Raw genomic sequence first — 19,373 nt, 5'->3', positions numbered from 1 at the left:
ATAAAAGTTATTAACAGAATTGGTGACAAAGGGCAGCCCTGGCAGAGCCAATCACCCACCGGCAATGAGTCCGACTTATTGCCGGCTATGCAAACCAAGCTCTTGCAACGGCTGTATAGGGATCGAATGGCCCGTAGCAATGGGCCAGACATCTCATACTCCCGCAGCACCTCCCACAGGACACCGCGAGGGACACGGTCGAATGCCTTCTCCAAGTCCACAAAACACATGTAGACTGGTCGAGCAAACTCACATTCACCCTCAAGTATCTTCGAGAGGTTGTTCCGTGACCAGGATAAAAACCGCATTGTTCCTCCTGTATTCGAGGTACGACTAACAGACGGACTCTCCTTCCAGCACCCTGGCATAGACTTTCCCAGGGAGGCTGAGGAGTGTGATCCCCCTGTAATTAATTTAGTAATTAAAGAAACACAGAAGGCTGAGCTGTTGAAATAAATCACATTATCATTCCATAATAAGCTTTAATAATATTTTTCTTTCTTTAATTATCAGTGTTAAATGCTGCACTTAGTTTCAATATTGATCCTGTGGCTTGGAAGACCCTGAGGAACTCTGCTGCTGGTTTTGGCTACCAGGTGGTTCAAAGACAATCAGAGTAAGCCAGAGCATAGATATGTTTAATATGGGTTTACAATTGCCTGCTTATAACATTCACCACTAATGCTTAACAGCTGGAGGTTTTTCACTGCACTTTGCTCACCAAATGTTATCTAATGTCTGGATTTCTCTCCTTAGTTTGCTTGTCAGTGCCCCACTTGAACAGTATTCACAAAACAGAAAGGGGAGAATATACAGGTGTACCATCTCTGGTGAAAACTGCCTAAATATACAATTTCAAGGTAGGTAGTTTCTTGATGTCTTAACACAATATCCTGAAACTCTGACAGTATCTTTCAAGTATTGAGATCTTGGAATATGACATTAATTAGATTAATTTGCAGATAAGGTGGATTTCTAGAGAAAAAAACTGAAATGTGCGAGTTTGTAATGCATTGTTAAGCATTTGCCATTTCATGATATAACAAAACACTTAATTGAATGTATTTGTTTGTTTAATTAATTCTTGCTAAAGGTTATTTATTTTTTGTTGATTTTCAGACACAGTAATAGTGAACTTTGATTAGTGTATTTTGCATTCTTTCTCTTTGTAATGTGGTACGAAAAGTGGCAGTCATTTAAATAAAATGTATTTTCTAGTGACCCCAACATTTATTTTATGAGTGTTTTAATATATACTCAATGCTTTAAATACAGAGCCAGATTTTGCTATCAACATGTCTCTTGGTTTGACAATGAAAAGTGATCCTGGAACCCAAAATGCTGTGGTGAGTTGGTGAACTGCAGACGTGTCACACTGGAATGGAAGAATAATCAGCATGCTTGATTCATCATAATTTGATCTTTTCTCTTTTGAGGCATGCGGTCCAACTATTCCAAAGGACTGCAAAAGTATCACCATGTACAGTGGAGTGTGCTTTCAAATAAACCGTTCCAATAGATTTGAGCGTCCCATACCACCTTCTGTCAAAGGTAACAGGATACTAAGTTTGTGAAAACAAACTCAAAATAATAATAGAATCTATAAATACTTATGTCACTGCACATTCACACAATTAATCGCTGTGACCCAATAACCTAATACATTTTAAACAGTCTGAAGCTCATTTATTGCAGTTATTGTGCTTTTTTAAATTTTTTTTTTAATTAGTTTTAATTATGCTTTGAATTTTCAATTCAGTTTCATTTTACCCCCCAGAGTCACTTTAATAGGTTGAGATTAGTTTTCATTGCTTTAAGTAGTAATTTTTTGACTTTTTAATTATTTTTAATTATTAGGATTTTAGCTTGGGTAAGATTTAAGAGTTTCAGAAATCATATTACAACACAAACATAATTTATGAAGGCAGTTGACTCCCAGTTATGTAAACATCCCAAGTCACAAATAAGCGTGCACCAAAGATTCAAATGGCAAATGGGACCAAAGTGTGAATCTTCCTAACAAAGAAAGGCCACTTAAAGTTGCTCAACACTACATTTCGTACCCATCTTTTTGGCAGAATGCCCGCTGCAAGCAGACATTGCCTTTCTGTTGGATGGTTCAGGGAGTGTATATAGCGAAGATTTTCAAACAATGAAGACCTTTGTGAAAAATCTGGTTCGGTCTTTTCTCTCAAGTGATACAAAGGTGAGGAACAGACATTAAATATTAAATATTTCTTTATTTCCATAATTGATGGAATGATTGATTTTCTGTACTTTTTTTCTTTTCAAGTTTTCTGTTTCCCAGTTCTCTACTTCATCAAAGGTCCATTACTATTTTGATAATTTTTTCTCATCTGGATCATGGGAATCTAACATTGATAGAATAAAACAACTAGACCAAGCAACTTACACAGCTGAAGCCATCGAACATGTTGTGTAAGTGCTGCCATGATGTTACACATCTTTCACAGTTAATGAAGTATGTCACAGGTTAGAGATAACTTGTAGAGCTTTATTTTTTTTTTTTTAAAAAATCATAATTCTTTGTTATATTAGCGAAAATACTGTAAAAGAAGGCATCATGATTTTTATGTAAGCAGTTCTCTTCAACATCTAAAAGATGCACTGTAAAGAAAGATGAACTGAAACTGTTTTCTTCATTCATCAGCCAAAATGTTTTTACACCACAAAGAGGATCCAGATCAAATGCAAAGAAGGTGCTGATAGTTATTACTGATGGAGAATCTCATGACTCACATCGCTTACCATATGTAGCAAGGCTAGCTGAGAGTAAAAAGATTGTTCGATTTGCTATTGGGGTAAGTACCTGCTCAGTTTTACACTGTACCAGTTTCTTCAAAAGGTTAATCCTTTCAATGACCCTGTAAAGTTAACCTAATTTTCTGACACTAATGAAATGAGGCACCATTCTTCATGAGGAGGACTGTGTGGGTGCTAGTAAAGTAAAAGCTGTGTGTGTGTTTCTAGGTGGGGAATGCATTTAATAAACCTGCAGCAGAACAGGAGCTGAAAACCATTGCATCGTCTCCGTCAGACAAACACGTATTTCAAGTTAGGGACTTCAACGCCCTTGAAATAATAAGACAGAATTTACAGGACAAAATTTTCTCTATCGAAGGTACAAACATTAAAAAATGTTACAACTTTGTTAAAATTTCTGTAAACATCCCAGCTATAAAAATTAAAGCAACTGAAGCCACCTGCAGTAAAGGCCTGAGAGATGTTCACCTTTTTTTATCTCTTTACATTAGTGTGTTAAACAACACATAAATGACATATTTTTAATAAAGAGCAAGTGATTGTCTAGAATCAGTCCTTCAGGTCGTGAACAAATTGAAATTACACAGTCTGTCCTTTAAGTTCTTTTTTTATTATTTTCATGTTACAGGATCACAAACCAGTGGAGAGTCACTGAAAATGGAAATGTCTCAAGAGGGATTCAGTGCAGTTTATGTGCCTGAGGTAATTTAAAACACTTTAAACTCAGACAGTCAAGTGATAAAAAGAAAGGAAAACCAAACAAAACTCCAAATTTAAATGCACTGTATAAAACATTCACACATTTATTTTTCTGTACATTTCTGTCTGCACTGTAGGGAATTCAGATGTCTATTGTTGGTGCAAACCAGTGGAAGGGAGGCTACGTGCAATACACAACAGGAGGCCAGAAGGTGAAAACATATGAGGACGTGTCTTTGGAGCCTGACAGCTATCTTGGTAACAACTAACACATAAACATGTGATCATGTAGTATATACATAGCTGTGCTGTAATTCTTTCCCCCAATCAGTTTGGAAAATAGACAACATATAAAGGATGAGTAAGGATTCCAAAGGCTGAGGAAGAGTATGCTTTAATTAGGTGTTTAATGTTAGTCATGTTGTTTTTGATTGTGCTTTATGTCACATAAAATATGAAATACCACAAATGACAACATTTCAAGACAAAAACATCTTCCATGCACCTTAAATATTAATGAAAATATTTATAAATTCTCTGTATGACTATATTTGACTATTTTTTACTTTTTTAACTGAAGACTGCTTGACTATTAAATTCTAGGTTACTCCATGGCAATTGCTAAATCCTGGAGTGGCTCAGTGACAGTTGTTGGTGCTCCAAGATATAAACACAGAGGAGTTGTGTTTGCTGTTAACAGAGATAGCTTTAGAAATCAAAAGATTGAGCCCTTTCCATGGCAGGTACGTATGTACAGTATAAAGTGATAGACCTGAATGACAATGTAAAATATATTTAGACTATATATAAACAAAACTGTACTATTTTCATTTATCTGATTATTTTCATCAATAATGTGTTTCTTACACAGTATCAGACTGGTGAATATTTCGGGGCAGAGGTGTGTGCCATGGACATAAATAATGATGACATCACTGAGCTAATCTTCATATCAGCCCCAATGTACATGGAGCCTGATAGAGAGGGAAGAGTTTATGTTTGCAGATTAACTGGTTTGGTAAATCACAGTTTTATCTACTGCAGTTAAATTAATCGGTTTATTTGTCAACTTTCTTAATGTTCATATAATATTCACTCTCGTCATTTTAGTTTGTGGAGTGTAATTTTGATGATCCGTTAATACTAAGAGGACGTGCAGCTGTCAAGGGAAGGTTCGGCTCTTCTCTTGCTGTGCTGCCTGATCTAAACTCAGATGGATTCAGGGATTTGGCAGTTGGAGCACCTTTGGAGAATAATGGTGAAGGCAGCATCTACATATTTAATGGCGAAGGAGGAGGAAGAATCAGTCCTACCTACTCACAGGTACACAACATCAAAGAACTCACGAGGATGACTAAACTAATCTGTAATGTAAAGTCATTTTCTGCAATTTGAATATCAAATATTTTCATGTACACAGAGAATTACTGGTTCTGAGGTCCAGTCAGGACTGAAGTTCTTTGGCCTGTCAATCAGTCAGTCATCTTTTGACCAGAGTGGTGATGGACTGCCTGACTTAGCGGTGGGCTCAAAGGGCAAAGTTGTTTTATTGAGGTAAGTCCAAGACAGTCCAATCATGCATTATTACTGTCCATGTTTAATTCTATTAACTATTTCTGTTAAATAAAAGAAATGAATGCCCCACTGGTTAAAAGTTTAGAATGAATTCCATGAATAATTTTTTTTAATTATTACAATAATTTATGACATTTCTAGACACTTTGATATAAACTATTAGATAAAAACAAATGATGCATGATCAAAAACCTTTAAGCAGTAGTGGTTTGTAAAAAATGCAGTGTGGTATTTTCCTGTGATGTTCATTTCTAGATCAAGACCCATAGTAATGGTGAAAGCTGAGGTGTCATTCAACCCAAACCAAATCCCTACTCAGAATGAAGGCTGTTCAAAACCATTGGAGAACACAGCTACAGTCTGCTTCACCATGAGTAGAGTGTCTGCAGTCCACACAGGTTCATCATTCTACTCTACATCAATCAACAACAAAGCCACTGCCCATCATTTGTAGCATTGAATCCAAACTGTGTTTTATTCCAGCTCAAGCAGTGATTAATTATACTATAACACTGGATGCCACACGTAAACCTCCAAACAACCGAGCTTATGCCAGTGGGAAACAACAAGAACAATTTGGATCAGTCATTGTGGTCTTAAGAAGACGACAGTGTTCAACTCTAAAGTTACTTATTGAGGTAAAAATCGAATAATATCAGGAAAAACAACAAACAAACAAAAAAAAAAACCAATGCAAACAATCAAAGTTCAGTTCAGAGAGTCCTACAACACTGAATACAAACCAAATTGCTCTTTTTTTGCAGGCCTGTCCAGAAGATGCTCTTAGTGCTCTTTCCAATGAACTCAAATTCATGTTTAATGGTTTGTCCATCAACAGAAATCCCAGACCAAGTCTTTCCTCACAGGCTCAAACAACAACCATTTATCCTGTAAGTAATATTTAAACACAGTGTATTAACAAACAATTGGGCCAAGAAAACAACTTAAGTCTTTCCCTCGTATTAATTAATTAATTAAATTATTGACATGAAATTGACCATTAAACTCAGTTAAAGTGTCAGTTCTAAGTGATCCAGGCCACTGAACGTCTTTTTAGTTCCAGAAAAAATTTCTGTCATCCAAAAGGATTTACAGCATCTGATGGGGAAAACAAAGACTAAAGGCCTTTACAAACTGAACATGTAAAATCCATGCAAACATTTTGTGCATTAAAACATTTTTCGAAATCACTCATTCTTAATGTAGATGTTCACGGCGACCTTTTGTTGGACAAATTTGCAGCTTTTATTTTATTTTAAATCAAGCTCAATATCTTGGGCGTAAATACAAAGATGTAACAAACAGTTGTTTTTTGAATACAAATGTTCTGCAAAAAACACATTCCTTTTTTATAATGCGCTCCCTATATAATGGCCTTAAGAGTGAAACAAAGTTTGAAACAAAGAGTGGGTCAAGGTGTTATTCCTGTAAGAGTCACTAGCCCACCAGCTATCATGTGAGCTAAGGCAGCGGTCCCCAACCTTTCTTGCGCCACGGACCAGTTAATGTGTGACAATATTTTCACGGACCGGCCTTTAAGGTGTCGCGGATGAAAAGAACAAAGTAAACAAAGTAGTCCAACATCCCAAGATTAGCTGGATTTAAGCAGACTTCAAAGAATTATAATAAGAATAAGTGATCAGCTGTTGTATTTCCAGCTCTCTATGTCCACCATGGAGCACAGTAAAAGGCTTTAATGTTTAAGTAATCATTTTATTTCTCTTCCGCCACCAGAAAGAAAATTACTATTGGATATTAATGTATGGCTAATTGTACTACCAGTCGAAGACTAATGCAGTAGTAACAAAAAGCAATTTAAAAAAGAGCTCAAAATACACAATTCTTAACTTAGAATGACAGCTTGTGTCTGAGATCAAAGTTGTCCAGAAGTGGATCAAGAATATTATCAGAAATTGTTTTCTTCCCTGCAAAAAACCTCCACGAGATGGTAGAATGAAAAAATTGGTTGTTGGATTTCCCCATACAATGTGCTAATTGGAATAAGTCATTCATCATTTAAATATGTTTTCCAAAATGTTCTCTTCCACAGTTAGGGTTTGACATCAACTGTGGCACTGACAACAAATGTGTTGATAACCTTAAAGTGGATTTTACGTTCACCAGGTGAGGCTCATGTATAGAGCTTTGTTTTGCTTGTGCTTGTATTCCTTTTCCTTTATTCTCATCCTCCTTAATACTCTGACAGATCCTCAGAGGTTAAAGTGGGCATTGATGAGCTTTTGGATGTCACAGTCACAGTGGAGAACAGAGGAGAAAACTCCTACAACAGTCGTGTTATTCTCACGTACCCAGCTGGACTCTCCTACAGGAAGTTCACCATTCAGCAGGTAAGGCATCAGGATCAAGTCTGTATAAGTTCATCACTGATCTGCTGCTCTTCCAATACATCCAGCAGTAATTTTATTTTTATAACAAAGGGAAGAATTGGGTGCAACTCTTTGGACAGTGAAGATGGTTTATCACGAGGAAGGACAGACTGCACTATCCACAAACCAATTTTCAAGAACAAAACTAAGGTGTTTTTGCTTAGAATATCTTTCTCTCACTTCTTTATAGTTTTGTTTACAGCAAAAAGAGATGACGCAATTTGATATGTCTCCTCCATTCAATTAAGGCTTCCTTCATTGTCTCCTATGGGATTGACACCAACAGTCAGCTTGAGAGGAAGCTCTTTGTCACTGCAAATGCCACCAGGTACTGTTCCTTTGGTATATTTTTGTATAGTCCCACAGATAAAATATGAATCATTTCACTTCTTCATTTCAGTGGAAATCAGGAGCATGCCACTACAAATGAACTCTATAAAAATAAATCGATTGATGTGAGATATAGCATTTTTATGACATTTGAAAGGTATGGGTTCTTCCACTTGAAATAAAAAGCATCGTTTAGAAATTAACAAATGTTGTATTACATGGTATTTATTTAATTTTTTAAATATGTCTGTTTAGCTCTCTCAGCTACAACAATTTCACATTTGGGAGGAGTGATTTGCAGAAACCAGTCCAGCAATCAATTAAGGTCAAAATATAAGTTCTGTATAAATCTATATATGTGTATTTATATGTTCTGTATAATCTAAATCTAATTGTATTGCTTGGTTGTCCTTTTCTTTATCAGATTACAAATGATATCAGAGCACTTAATTTCACTGTGGTGATCAGGGTTCCAGTGAAGCTTGGTAAAAAAGACATTTGGGTGAATTTGATCAGTCTACAGGTATTGTGCAAAAGTCTTGAGTCACCCATCATTTCTAAATGGATGAATGGATGTGGTATAATTGGGACAAAACCAAGCATACCTGAATTAAATGTATTTCAGATTGCAGACTGTCAGAGAGGAATTGACGAAGAACCACCTGTCAAAACTTTTGTTTCTCAGATCAGAAAAAATAAGGTGGTTGTAAGTATACCTCTGCACTTGAGCTTTTGAAATTCAACCTCTTTTAGATTTTAACATTCACCTCACCTATCTCAAATTCAGCTATCACAGTTTTTGTTGGATTCAGTCTTGTTTAAATCATTCTCAGGACTGCTCTGTAGCCAAGTGCAGAGTGTTCAAGTGCAACACTTTCATGGGAATACGGGAGAGTAGGATGTATGAAATCTCTGCCAACCTCAGTTCAGGATGGATAGAGCAGGTAATGGATGGGTAGTTTATGTTAAATTAATGTGTTTTGGATTGTTTGCTAAATGTTTAGATACATAACTATTTACCTGTTAAATCAAACAGTATCTAATTTAGGGTCAACTCGCGATGTATTTTTTTCCCTTAGATTGGGCTTCAGTCTGCCAAATTCCTCTTGACCAGCACTGCCAGTCTGGAGTATGACAAAAACCAGTACATCTACTTTTCAGCAGGGTCTGACAACAATCCTCCTGTTCACAAGGTGATTATACAATATTTTCTTTTGTTTGGCATATTAAGAGCTTTAATTTTATTCACATTCTGTCACTTCATCTGTCAGATTGAGGCAGAAGTAGAAGTGTATCCTAAGCTGAATTTCACCAAAGCGATCATTGGAGGATCCCTGGGAGGGTTGGCTTTTCTAGCTTTACTCACCGCTAGCCTGTATAAGGTGAAAGACTCTTTTTATACTTTTTTCAATTAAAAGTTTACAAGTTTTTTTTTTCTCATTTTTTGTCAGCTTGGTTACATTTTTATTGGAACTCTAATATATGCTTGCTGTATTTTATGTGCTTTTTCATTCACTTCTAGGCTGGATTTTTCAAGAGTAAATACAAACAGATGATAATTGAAATGACAGAAGATGATCCAGGGACGGCTGCAGGTGCACCCTCAGCAGAGTAACAAAGATGACATTTGTAGCTGTACATCTAATCTGAATGACAGATGTAGACCATCCTGATAATTTCAGGGGTGAACATGGTGTGTAGAAATGTCCATGCTACCACATTTGATTAATTAAATAGACAACAGCTTGCTGTGTCTCAAATCACTCCCTTGCCTAGTCATTTGCTATGATCTGTAACAAAGGTTCCTACCTGGTCGTCAGGATCCTCAAGACTCGGGACCATAAAACTGGAGCACCTATTGTAAATAAGAAACCACCACTAGATATTTGTCTTAAGAGGATATATTTATGTAGATTTTCAAGCCTGTAAGTCCAGCAAGAAAGATTGGGCCTTTAAAATCAAATCTAACCTTTATTTTAATGGTCTGTGTATTTTATTTATATCTTTGTTATTAGTTAATTAATGAGCTGACAATGAAATGTCTTTCCACATCTAAATGAATCCAGTGTACTGGATAAGATGTCATCTCAGACATAAAGCAGTATTCATTTTATATCATGCAAAACAAAGAGGAGCAGATTCTTTAGCAGCCTGAACTTCAAGATGTGGAAAAAGACAATCTCCTTTTTCCAGCTTTACCCTACTTAAAGCACCACCTGTCCTCGCCGGTGTCTACTTTCACAGTATTAGTTAACTCTTTGAAATCTTCTATGTATCTCCATGATTTTGACTGTAAACATAATTTAACTTTATGTAATTTCTAAAGACTGGTAAGTCAAACAGAACTATGACACTCTGGCATGTATTTTTAGCACTATTTCAATATTTAGTGAGAGGGCAAAAGCAGATAAAACTTTAGAGGTAAAAATGAAAGACAGGTTTTTCCAGTCAGTGTGATGTAAGAGTGTTCCCTGCTTTGATTTGTAGGGAAACTTATTAATTAATCAGAAATTTAAAGAAATACAAATGTTTAAAAGTAACATGACCGTGTGACCTTTGAATACGAGAGTGACTATTTAAAACAATGACTTTTTAATCTGACCTCAAACTTGTTTATTGTATGTATGTATCTGTCTGTATTGGATGAGGATTTTGTCATCATTTCAAATCCAAGACTATATTTTTTAGCTCTTTCATCAGAAATGTTGGTAGCATTTTAAGGATGAAAGACTCCACTTTCTCTACAACAAGACAGTTCATAATGTTTTAACGGTGCGTTCACACCGAACGCAATAGACGCGACCAAAAAGCGCCAGAGGCCCCTAGCTGGTCGCGTGCACATTCGCACCTCGAAGCGGGTCCAAAGCGAACTAGTGGCGCTTTAAAATGTGCAATTTTCACGCCTGTGAAGCGGAAATGTGGGAGGAAGTAGTGCCAGACGGTATGTTTGCAAGATGGCAGCTGTCGATCTAGCATTTGAAGAGAGCGTCTCTAGAGCAGCAGTGTAAACTTAAGGACGCTTTACACATAAGTCATTACAAAAATTTATTTGAAATAAAATTAAGATACTCAAACAGAAAAACATTAAACATAAATATAAAAGGACCCAGCTTAAATTGGAAAAGCTTCAGGGAGAATGAGGAGAAAAATAAGAACATTGTTTCTGCCCTGGAGAGCCTGCCTCATCAGAAAACTACTGATTGATAGAATGAATGGCTTCGGCTGGACCTGCCTCTTTGAAATAGGTCAGAGCATCACATCACCAGGCTCCTGATTGGATGTTGCAGGCTGGAGTTCAGATTTTTCCAACTCCAGCGGTAGACGCGATAAGCGCAAATGCACAAAATGCACCACATAAACTGCAGCACGTATTTTACTTCAAGCTTCAAACTTGTCAGTCGCACTACTTGGTTGCGCGAATCAGGCAGAAAAGCGTTTTCGCGATGCAAATGTGCTTCTGAAGTTTCGCGCGACCCCCAGTCGTGCTTCATTGCGCTCCTCCATTGACTTCACATGTAAACCTGAAGCTCTGGTAGCGTCTATCGTCTCTCCATGTCCTGATAGTCCTATATCATCCACTATAATCCAGAGCCATACACTATCACTGCATTCTACACTACAGCTCAAAAGTTTGAAGTGAATTAGAAACATCTTATTTTCTAAAAATGCTGAAATTTATTTCATATTTTTAAAATTAATCAGAAATATGAATGTTTAAAAGTAACATTTATCATAAATGATGAATGAGTTTCAAAGGAATATCTGCAGAGACCCATTTTCAGCAATAATATTTGCTGTGTTTCAGTGGTACATTGTGTTAAGTAACTGTCAGTTTGTAAACTTAAATCCCAACTAGTCATGCAAGTCATGCACACATTTTTACATTTTTCCACATTATCGTATTATCACAAATAAATGTTCAGTGATAGACTCACAAATGAACCATTTTATATGATTAATTTACATTGGCATTTTGGTCTTTTTCCCAGTTATTACAGAGAGCCAGGTCTTAGCTGTCTTATATGTATATTATATGTATTTTTCATCTATTGTATTTACCAACATCAAGTAATCACAGGCAAAGAAAGACCGCACCATGGCATGTTTAAATAAGGAAAGTTTATTGATCAAATTTATTTTTAAACAAATACATATGATAATTTTTTCACCGCCCAAAAATACATGTTCAAAGCAACACAACGGTGGCCCACAAAATTGTGAACTCTGCAGAGTGGGCAAGCATAATGAAGCGGTTCATTTTATTTGTGGATTCAAGCTGCACTTCATATTTTTGGCCACCAGATGTCACCATGTACCTGCTTCCATTGTGGACCACTACTACTTCCATTGCAAAGACACACCTTTAATCACAGAAAATGAACGTAAATCTATGAAATTCAGTATATATGCTTAAAAGCATTTAACTTGTGGAAAAAGCTGTAATTTGTTAAAACTGTCACTGATAGTTAGTGATGTGTGATACCACTGATTTCCTTTCCGATCCGATACCAAGTAAAATTCAGGGTGGTATCGACGATACTGATCCGATACTTTGTGCAAAAACTTATTTTATTTATTGTATCTCAAATTATAGCATCATAATGATTACAGGACAACAGATTACTTGTTCTTATCACTTAATAATGCAGAGTTCATCATATAGAAATAAAAAAACTGAAGTTGTGCGCTATTTGAACACCTTGCCTGCCTGCAGCACTAAAGGACTCAGTGAGAGGTGTCTGTCTCGCCCTAGCAGCACCTGTCCCTCAACATACGCTCATCATATTCTGTGATATGATTTACTCTGAGGTGTTTGACAATGTTAGTGGTGTGGCTACAACACCTCCCTTTTTTGCCACATGTATCGCAAACCATCTCAGCTGTTTGTGGAGGTAAAATACGTCCGCACATGACTCCAATTACGCTCAGCCATTGTTGTGAGTGCGCACGCCAAGGGGCTGCGAGACATTTATGCAGCCGTATTTCGCACATGACTATGAAAGGTGGAAGAGGGAGTAGTTCCTTCGAATGTAGACAATCTGAATGATATAGTTACTTTCCACTGTGTTCATGTTAATGGTAAACTACAAATTTACCCTAAATTACTAAAATATCGATATTTTAATGTGAGAATCGATTCTAGAACATAAATGACTGGTATCGGAGGAATCGATCTGCACATCACTACTGATAATGTGAATGGCTTTGCTCACAAATAAACAAAATATGCAATATTTAGCCCTGAGTTATCTAAAACAACAACAACAAAAAAATAACATTATTTTATCATTTTTTGGCAGCACGGTGGCACGGTGGTTAGCACTGTTGCCGCACAACAGTGTTTGCGTGGGTTCCCTCCGGGTACTCCGGCTTCCTCCCACCGTCTGAAGACATGCATCTTGTGGGGATAGGTTAATTGGATAATCCAAATTGTCACTAGGTGTGAATGTGCAAATGAAAGTGAGTGCGAATGGTTGTCTGTCCCTGTGTGTTGGCCCTGCGACAGACTGGCGACCTGTTTAGGGTGTACCCCGCCTCTCGCCCTATGACAGCTGGGATAGGCTCCAGCGCCCCCCGCCACCCTGAAAAGGATAAGTGGAAGCGAATGGATGGATGGATTATCAATGTTTATTATAATAAGTATGTAATTAGAATTACATTTCAATTTTGCTCTTACACGATTTATACAATTTTTAAGTAGACAACAGCTTCAGAATGCACAAAGAAGACATATTCCTGTATAATTTGTTTAGAGAAACATACCATCACACTCCAAAATATTAAAAAAAAAAGATTTTTAAACTTCATTAGAAATATTCACATGAATAATTTTCTTCATATCGACCTGAGCATCATAACTACATTAAGTAAATATGAATGGGTGTTAATAAAGATTTTTGGCATCTGTTGGTAATTTGTAATAATGAACTACACCAACCACCCACAAGAGCAAATCATGACAACAGGAACAAGGAGATAATGAGGACAGCAAAAAAAATCAATAAGGAAACTGAGAAATCAGGTGAACTTCCTGTTAAAAGTGTTGCAACAGATGGTGTTTCATCAATAATCTCCTTTAAGAATGACCCAAATCTTGAGATTTTGGTAAAGACATCAACATCTCCATGGCTCAGTCTACTTTCACAGACTGTTACAACAGCAACCTGGAACCATGATGACTCTGACTTGCACAGCAATGGGCTGCCCTGACCTCCCTGTGGATATAAAACAGGATTCATGATCAGTGATCAACAAACACCAAGCCTGAAAGTATCAGTCCAAGCACATTTAGGATACAATTATAAATATTGTTTTTACCTCTTGAAGGTCCATGGTGTGAGTACAAATTTGATCTGAATCAAAAAGATTGCCACAACTTGCAACTTGAGTTTTCATGTTTTGAAGAACAGCACCTGTAGGAGTCATATTTGCAAATGCAACCAAAGATATTCAGACACTGCAATTATTTAAAACAGCAAACCCTTACCTCTGCTGTTGTTCTTGTTTTCCCAGCCTGTCACCAAACACTGACTACCAATGGGGAAAGACTTTGAATCACTAATGTCCAAACACACAGGCTGGATATAATTGTTGAAACTGACTGATTCAAACAGCTCCAATAGTGCAATATTGGAGCCAGTCATTTTGCTCACTGTAATGTTCAAAACACCCAAAGATGTCTCAAACTCTTCAGAACCATTTATGAGTCTAAGACCAAGAAACACATTCCATTCACTGGCATTTGGACTGGTGCTGTCAGGAGGATTGAAGACACAATTAAAAGACAAATCTCAAACAGCGCATATTTTAAAATTAAAAATTATAAATGCTGTTTGTGTACTTACGTAGAGAAGCATTGTGCAGTTGTGAGTATAACGTTGTCAGATATTAAGCTTCCTCCACATTTGTGTACTCCATTTTGGTGAAGACTTACCATCCAGGGCCAAGTTCCTTCGGGTACAGTGCTCTTGTCTCCTCCTGTGTGACTGTTCACGAGGGTGTTGCCACAAACTGACACTGAAAGAAGAAACAAAAAATGAAAAAAGCAAATGCTTTAGGTTCAAGGCTGGACTACTGTAATTCATTGTGATCAGGATGTCCAAAAAATCTCGGAAAAGCCTTCAGTTAATCCAAAATGCTGCAACAAGAGTACTGACAGGGATTAGAGACAGAGCATATTTCTCCTATATTTGCTTCCCTTCATTGGCTCCACCATTAAATCCAGAATTGAATTCAAAATCCTTCTCCTCACATGTAAGGTGTTGAATAATCAGGCGCTATCTTGTCTTAATGACCTTATGGTACTGTATCACAGCATTAGAGTGCTTCGTGCAGGCTTACTTGTCGTTCCTAGCCTATTTTAAAGTAGAATGAGAAGCACAGCTCTCAGCTGTGAGGCCCCTCTTCTGTTGAACCAGCTTCCAATTTGGATTTGGGAGACAGACACTATCTCTACTTTTAAGATTAGGCTTAAAACTTTTCTTTTGATAAAGCAAACACTTAGGGCTGGATCAGATGACCCTCCTCCCCTCACCCCAACCGGTCGTGTTCCTCCCTGAGTCTGTTTCTGCTCCAGGTTTCTTCCTGTTAAAAGGGAGTTTTTCCTTCCCACTGACCACAGGTCTTGCTCATAGGGGGTCATATGATTGTTGGGGTTTTCTCTATTTTCTATTATTGTAAGGTCTTCACCTTACAATATAGAGCACCTTGAAGCACCTGTTGTTGTGATTTGGTGCTGTATAATAACACTGAATTGAATTACACATACAGAAAATTTGAAAACATTATATACTTATCCATATTCATTTATTGGTACTGAAAAACTGGAACCTGAGACTTACTTGAGGGTCTTGTTAGAAGACCAGGACAGGTGTAGCTGCTGTCAGGGTCCAGCCCGCTGGAGATGAACTGCACAAATCCTGGCCTATTAGAGCGAATGCGGGACTTGATCCAGGACTGGTAACGGGACACTCTGGAGTAGACTCCTGGCAGATTGGGCCGAGCACAACCAAAACCAAAACTTACAATTCCAGACTGGACCCAAACAGAGCCCTGTTTACTCACCATTGGACCTCCGGAGTCTCCCTGTAGAGATAAAGAGGACACATCTGAGAATCTTTGAAACACCTGATTATGTAACCAAATGAGCTGATGAAGCCTACCTGACATGAGTCTTTGCCTCCTGCCAGAACACCAGCACAGATCATGTTGTCTGTGACTGTGCCCACTCCATTCAGGCAGTTACACTGTCTGTTTCCCACAACTGGCACCTCCACTTCTTGCAGCGTTTGAGGGAAGGGTAAGGCCACTGATGGGAAGAAAGATGAGGAGCTGTTTACACACAAACCAATGAACCACAGAACACATGAACACTGAAACACCAACAACAGCCTCACCTCCCTCCTTGACTGCACCCCAGCCAGTCACCCAGCTATCAGTGCCATTGTTGAACACACTGCCACTCGCTGCCAGGCACACAGGTCTGATGTAGTCAGTGAATCTGACTGGTGAGGAGAGTCTGAGCAGAGCGATGTCGTTGTTGTTGGTCATACTGTCATAGTTTGGGTGCAAAATGATTTTGACAACATTTCTGGACACCTTATTTGGATTTGCACCCCGCAGGCTCTGAAGACCAAGAGAAACCGTCCACCCAGAAGGACTTGAACTAAAGTTAAAAAAAAGAAAAAGAAAATATAGAAGTTTTGATGAAAAAACAAAACAAAACATTGAACTGTAAACATTTGTATTTATGCATGAGCCAGTATTTTAACATTTATGTTGATGAAATGTTTCAGGAATGTTGGCAGTTTCGGTATTCCCATTCTGACATTTGCCTTCCTTGACAAATATTAGTCAAAGCCCAGTGTTCTGCGATACTGCAGATTTGGTATCAATCTGATATCAAATAAATACAGGGCCAATACCGATGTCAGTACGTTTAACCTATATAGGCAGCTTTCTTAGATTCAAGTTTCTTGGTGTGCACATCTCAGAAGATCTCTCCTGCTCAAAGAACACAGCATCACTGGTCAGTAAAGCCTAACAACAACTCTACTTCCCCACATACTGAGGAGTGCAAGAGCTTCAACCCCCATTATGAGCGCCTTCAACAAAGGCACTGTTAAGAGTATCCTCACCAGTTGCATTACTGTATCTAATGGCTCCTGATTGGGTCCTGCCAGAAAAAGCTATATTGAGTAGTGAGAGTAATAGAGAGGATTGTGAGTGATTCGTTTCCCTCCCTCCAGGACATCTATTGCACTCACCTCACCCAAAAACTCCTCTGCATTACAGATAACTGGTAAATGGCCTGCATTTGTATAGCGCTTTTCTAGTCCATAGGACCCCAAAGCGCTTTACACTACATTCAGTCATCCACCCATTCACACACAGGCGATAGCAAGCTACATTGTAGCCACAGCTGCCCTGGGGCGCACTGACAGAGGCGAGGCTGCCGGACACCGGGCCCTCTGACCACCACCAGTAGGCAAACACGGGGTTAGTATCTTGCCCAAGGATATTTGGCATGCAGCCAGGATGCAGCCTGGGATCGAACCACCGACCGTCTGATTAGTGGCTGACCTGCTCTGCCACCTGAGCTACAGCCACCCCACCCCATAACTCCACTCATCTGTCAAACAGCTTTTCCAGTTTTCTGCTATCGGGAAGGGGACTAATGAGCCTCTGCCCTGGAACCAGCAGGCTGAAAGACATCACCTTTGCTATTCACTGATTCCCCCACCCCACCTGCACTTGAACTTGTGCCCACAAACACAAAGTATCGATCGCATCGCGTTAGTATCGATTTGATATCAATGTCAGAGTTGATATCAGTACTATTGATATTTGGATCGATCTGCACACCTCTACCCTGTTCTAGCTGGATCAGTTTAGGCATAAAGATTAAACAGACGTTTGTGTTACACACCGAAAGAAGCAGTGAGCAGCAGACATCACCCACTCTTTGTTGATGAGGGAACCGCCACAAAAATGTTTACCAAATATCTGCACGCTGACCTGCCACGGCCAGTATCCAGGTGGAGCATCTTCACCTCCTACTATCCTGCTGCTGTGTGGAGCAGTGCCACATACTGAAACAAAGATCAGCAGGATCAAACTTCAGAAGCAACATAAATCATTGTGAAATATGGAAAACATTTTTTTCCTTGTTTGTAGTTGTATCGCTGATGAAATGAATTGTAATGTCAAAAACATAGATAATTAAATGAAAAATATAACTTTTATGAATTTTTTTTTTTTTTTTACTCAGAGAAACTCTTATTTTTACCTACCATCAAGCTGAGCATTTGATTCTGGAAAGAAACACAACAGGATCAGTGATGTTCAAGAGAGGAAATCCTGACTTTATATTTGCATACAGTTATGTTACATGCAAATGTTGGTCTGACTTACCTGCAGACAGGAGGCTCACCAAAGCCAATAAATGAATCCACTTCCTTAACACCATTGTGTAACTGCACAGTTCTCGCGTGTCCCTCTTTTTATACTTGTGAGCCAGCTGTCAGTGAGTGGCAAATATATAAACCGTGTGTCACGTTTATATTTGCTCCTCCCACGTGCACACCCCACAGCCAGAACACTGAAACATTTCCTTCTTCCTTTAATTTCTGGCACAAAGACTACAGAACTCCAGTGATTTGACAACTATTCGCACTGTATTCGGAAACCATTATGACTCATTCCCTTTACACCCTAAAACTAAAATTGTTTATTGTCAATTTTTTTTCCTTGTCATGAATCATTCCATACTTCATGGGTAAAAAACAGGAACATGTAATCTTTAAATGTTTGTAAAGTATTCAGACTATTTAAAAAATCACCTTAAATTAAGTCACTGATATACTAAAACTACCTGAAATCAAAGATTTATACAGATGAAGTCATGTTAATTTATTTTGTAAGATAACCAAGCCACATGGAGGTGAAGAACAAATTACAAACCATGAGACCAAAGCTGCTGTCTGCAGAGCTCTGTAGACAGCAATAATAAAACAAACTTTTCTGATGAGGAATGCAATTAAATAACTGCACAGTTTACTTAAAATTTAATTTAGAACTTGTAAATAGCAAAACTTCACAGAATTATTAATTATGTATTTAATGTCATTTAAAGAAACTATACTATTATCATTATTGCATATTTTATAAAACAAAAATCTAGACATTTCTGTGATACAACTTGAAACTTTTATCCTGAGTAAACTGATTTACAATGTCAGTAAAACACTTGCAAAAACATCCCTCTGGGTTCTGTATGGAGGCCTGTCTGTAGGTTGCAGGTTAAGCAATTCAACTGAATATCTATAAGAAATTTTAGAACGATGTGTTAGATGAGAGAATATCTTTTGGAATACATGTCATCACTGCAGTAGAGCTTTAGAGAATTGGAAAATTAGTACTTTTAGTAAACTCTCTAATTAAACATGTTAACATATGTCATTGATAGAAATAAATAAGGATTAATATTAATATCTTTAGAGTACAACTCATCACTAATATGTTATCTGACAAAGATGGCATGCACAATAAACAAAACTACACATTCATCCAAGAGTTCATGTTGCACCTATTACTTTT

At 37.8% G+C, this 19,373-nt stretch overlaps 2 protein-coding genes across 2 annotated transcripts; one reads left to right on the top strand and one right to left on the bottom strand.

Annotated features, from left to right (window-relative positions):
- Positions 1 to 517: 517 nt before the first annotated feature.
- Positions 518 to 9,538, top strand: LOC146703031 (integrin alpha-X-like). Its single transcript, XM_085466142.1, has 29 exons — positions 518 to 616; positions 757 to 860; positions 1,276 to 1,346; positions 1,437 to 1,551; positions 2,079 to 2,206; positions 2,294 to 2,439; positions 2,672 to 2,822; positions 2,992 to 3,142; positions 3,413 to 3,486; positions 3,621 to 3,741; positions 4,087 to 4,226; positions 4,355 to 4,501; positions 4,594 to 4,806; positions 4,904 to 5,037; positions 5,314 to 5,456; positions 5,542 to 5,696; positions 5,823 to 5,948; positions 7,109 to 7,182; positions 7,265 to 7,406; positions 7,497 to 7,595; positions 7,694 to 7,773; positions 7,846 to 7,932; positions 8,031 to 8,100; positions 8,200 to 8,298; positions 8,401 to 8,481; positions 8,609 to 8,719; positions 8,855 to 8,968; positions 9,047 to 9,157; positions 9,298 to 9,538. The coding sequence occupies exons 3-29, from the start codon at positions 1,296 to 1,298 to the stop codon at positions 9,388 to 9,390; spliced, it is 3,156 nt and encodes a 1,051-aa protein (XP_085322268.1). The 5' UTR covers positions 518 to 616; positions 757 to 860; positions 1,276 to 1,295; the 3' UTR covers positions 9,391 to 9,538.
- Positions 9,539 to 13,412: 3,874 nt separating this feature from the next.
- LOC146703030 (polyserase-2-like) lies at positions 13,413 to 18,243 on the bottom strand. The gene is made up of 10 exons (XM_085466136.1): positions 18,189 to 18,243; positions 18,068 to 18,088; positions 17,704 to 17,866; positions 16,172 to 16,440; positions 15,938 to 16,083; positions 15,617 to 15,860; positions 14,621 to 14,792; positions 14,263 to 14,528; positions 14,094 to 14,188; positions 13,413 to 13,990 (listed from the first exon to the last, which is right to left on the bottom strand). Exons 1-10 carry the CDS (start codon positions 18,241 to 18,243, stop codon positions 13,730 to 13,732), a joined length of 1,692 nt encoding a protein of 563 aa, XP_085322262.1. The 3' UTR covers positions 13,413 to 13,729.
- Positions 18,244 to 19,373: the final 1,130 nt, after the last annotated feature.

The sequence above is a fragment of the Copadichromis virginalis genome, linkage group LG8 (genome assembly GCF_057382275.1).
Source record: "Copadichromis virginalis isolate Kocher_CV1m ecotype Utaka linkage group LG8, C_Virginalis_male_GT1.1, whole genome shotgun sequence".
NCBI lineage: Eukaryota > Metazoa > Chordata > Actinopteri > Cichliformes > Cichlidae > Copadichromis > Copadichromis virginalis.
This window is presented reverse-complemented; position numbering and strand designations above follow the sequence as displayed.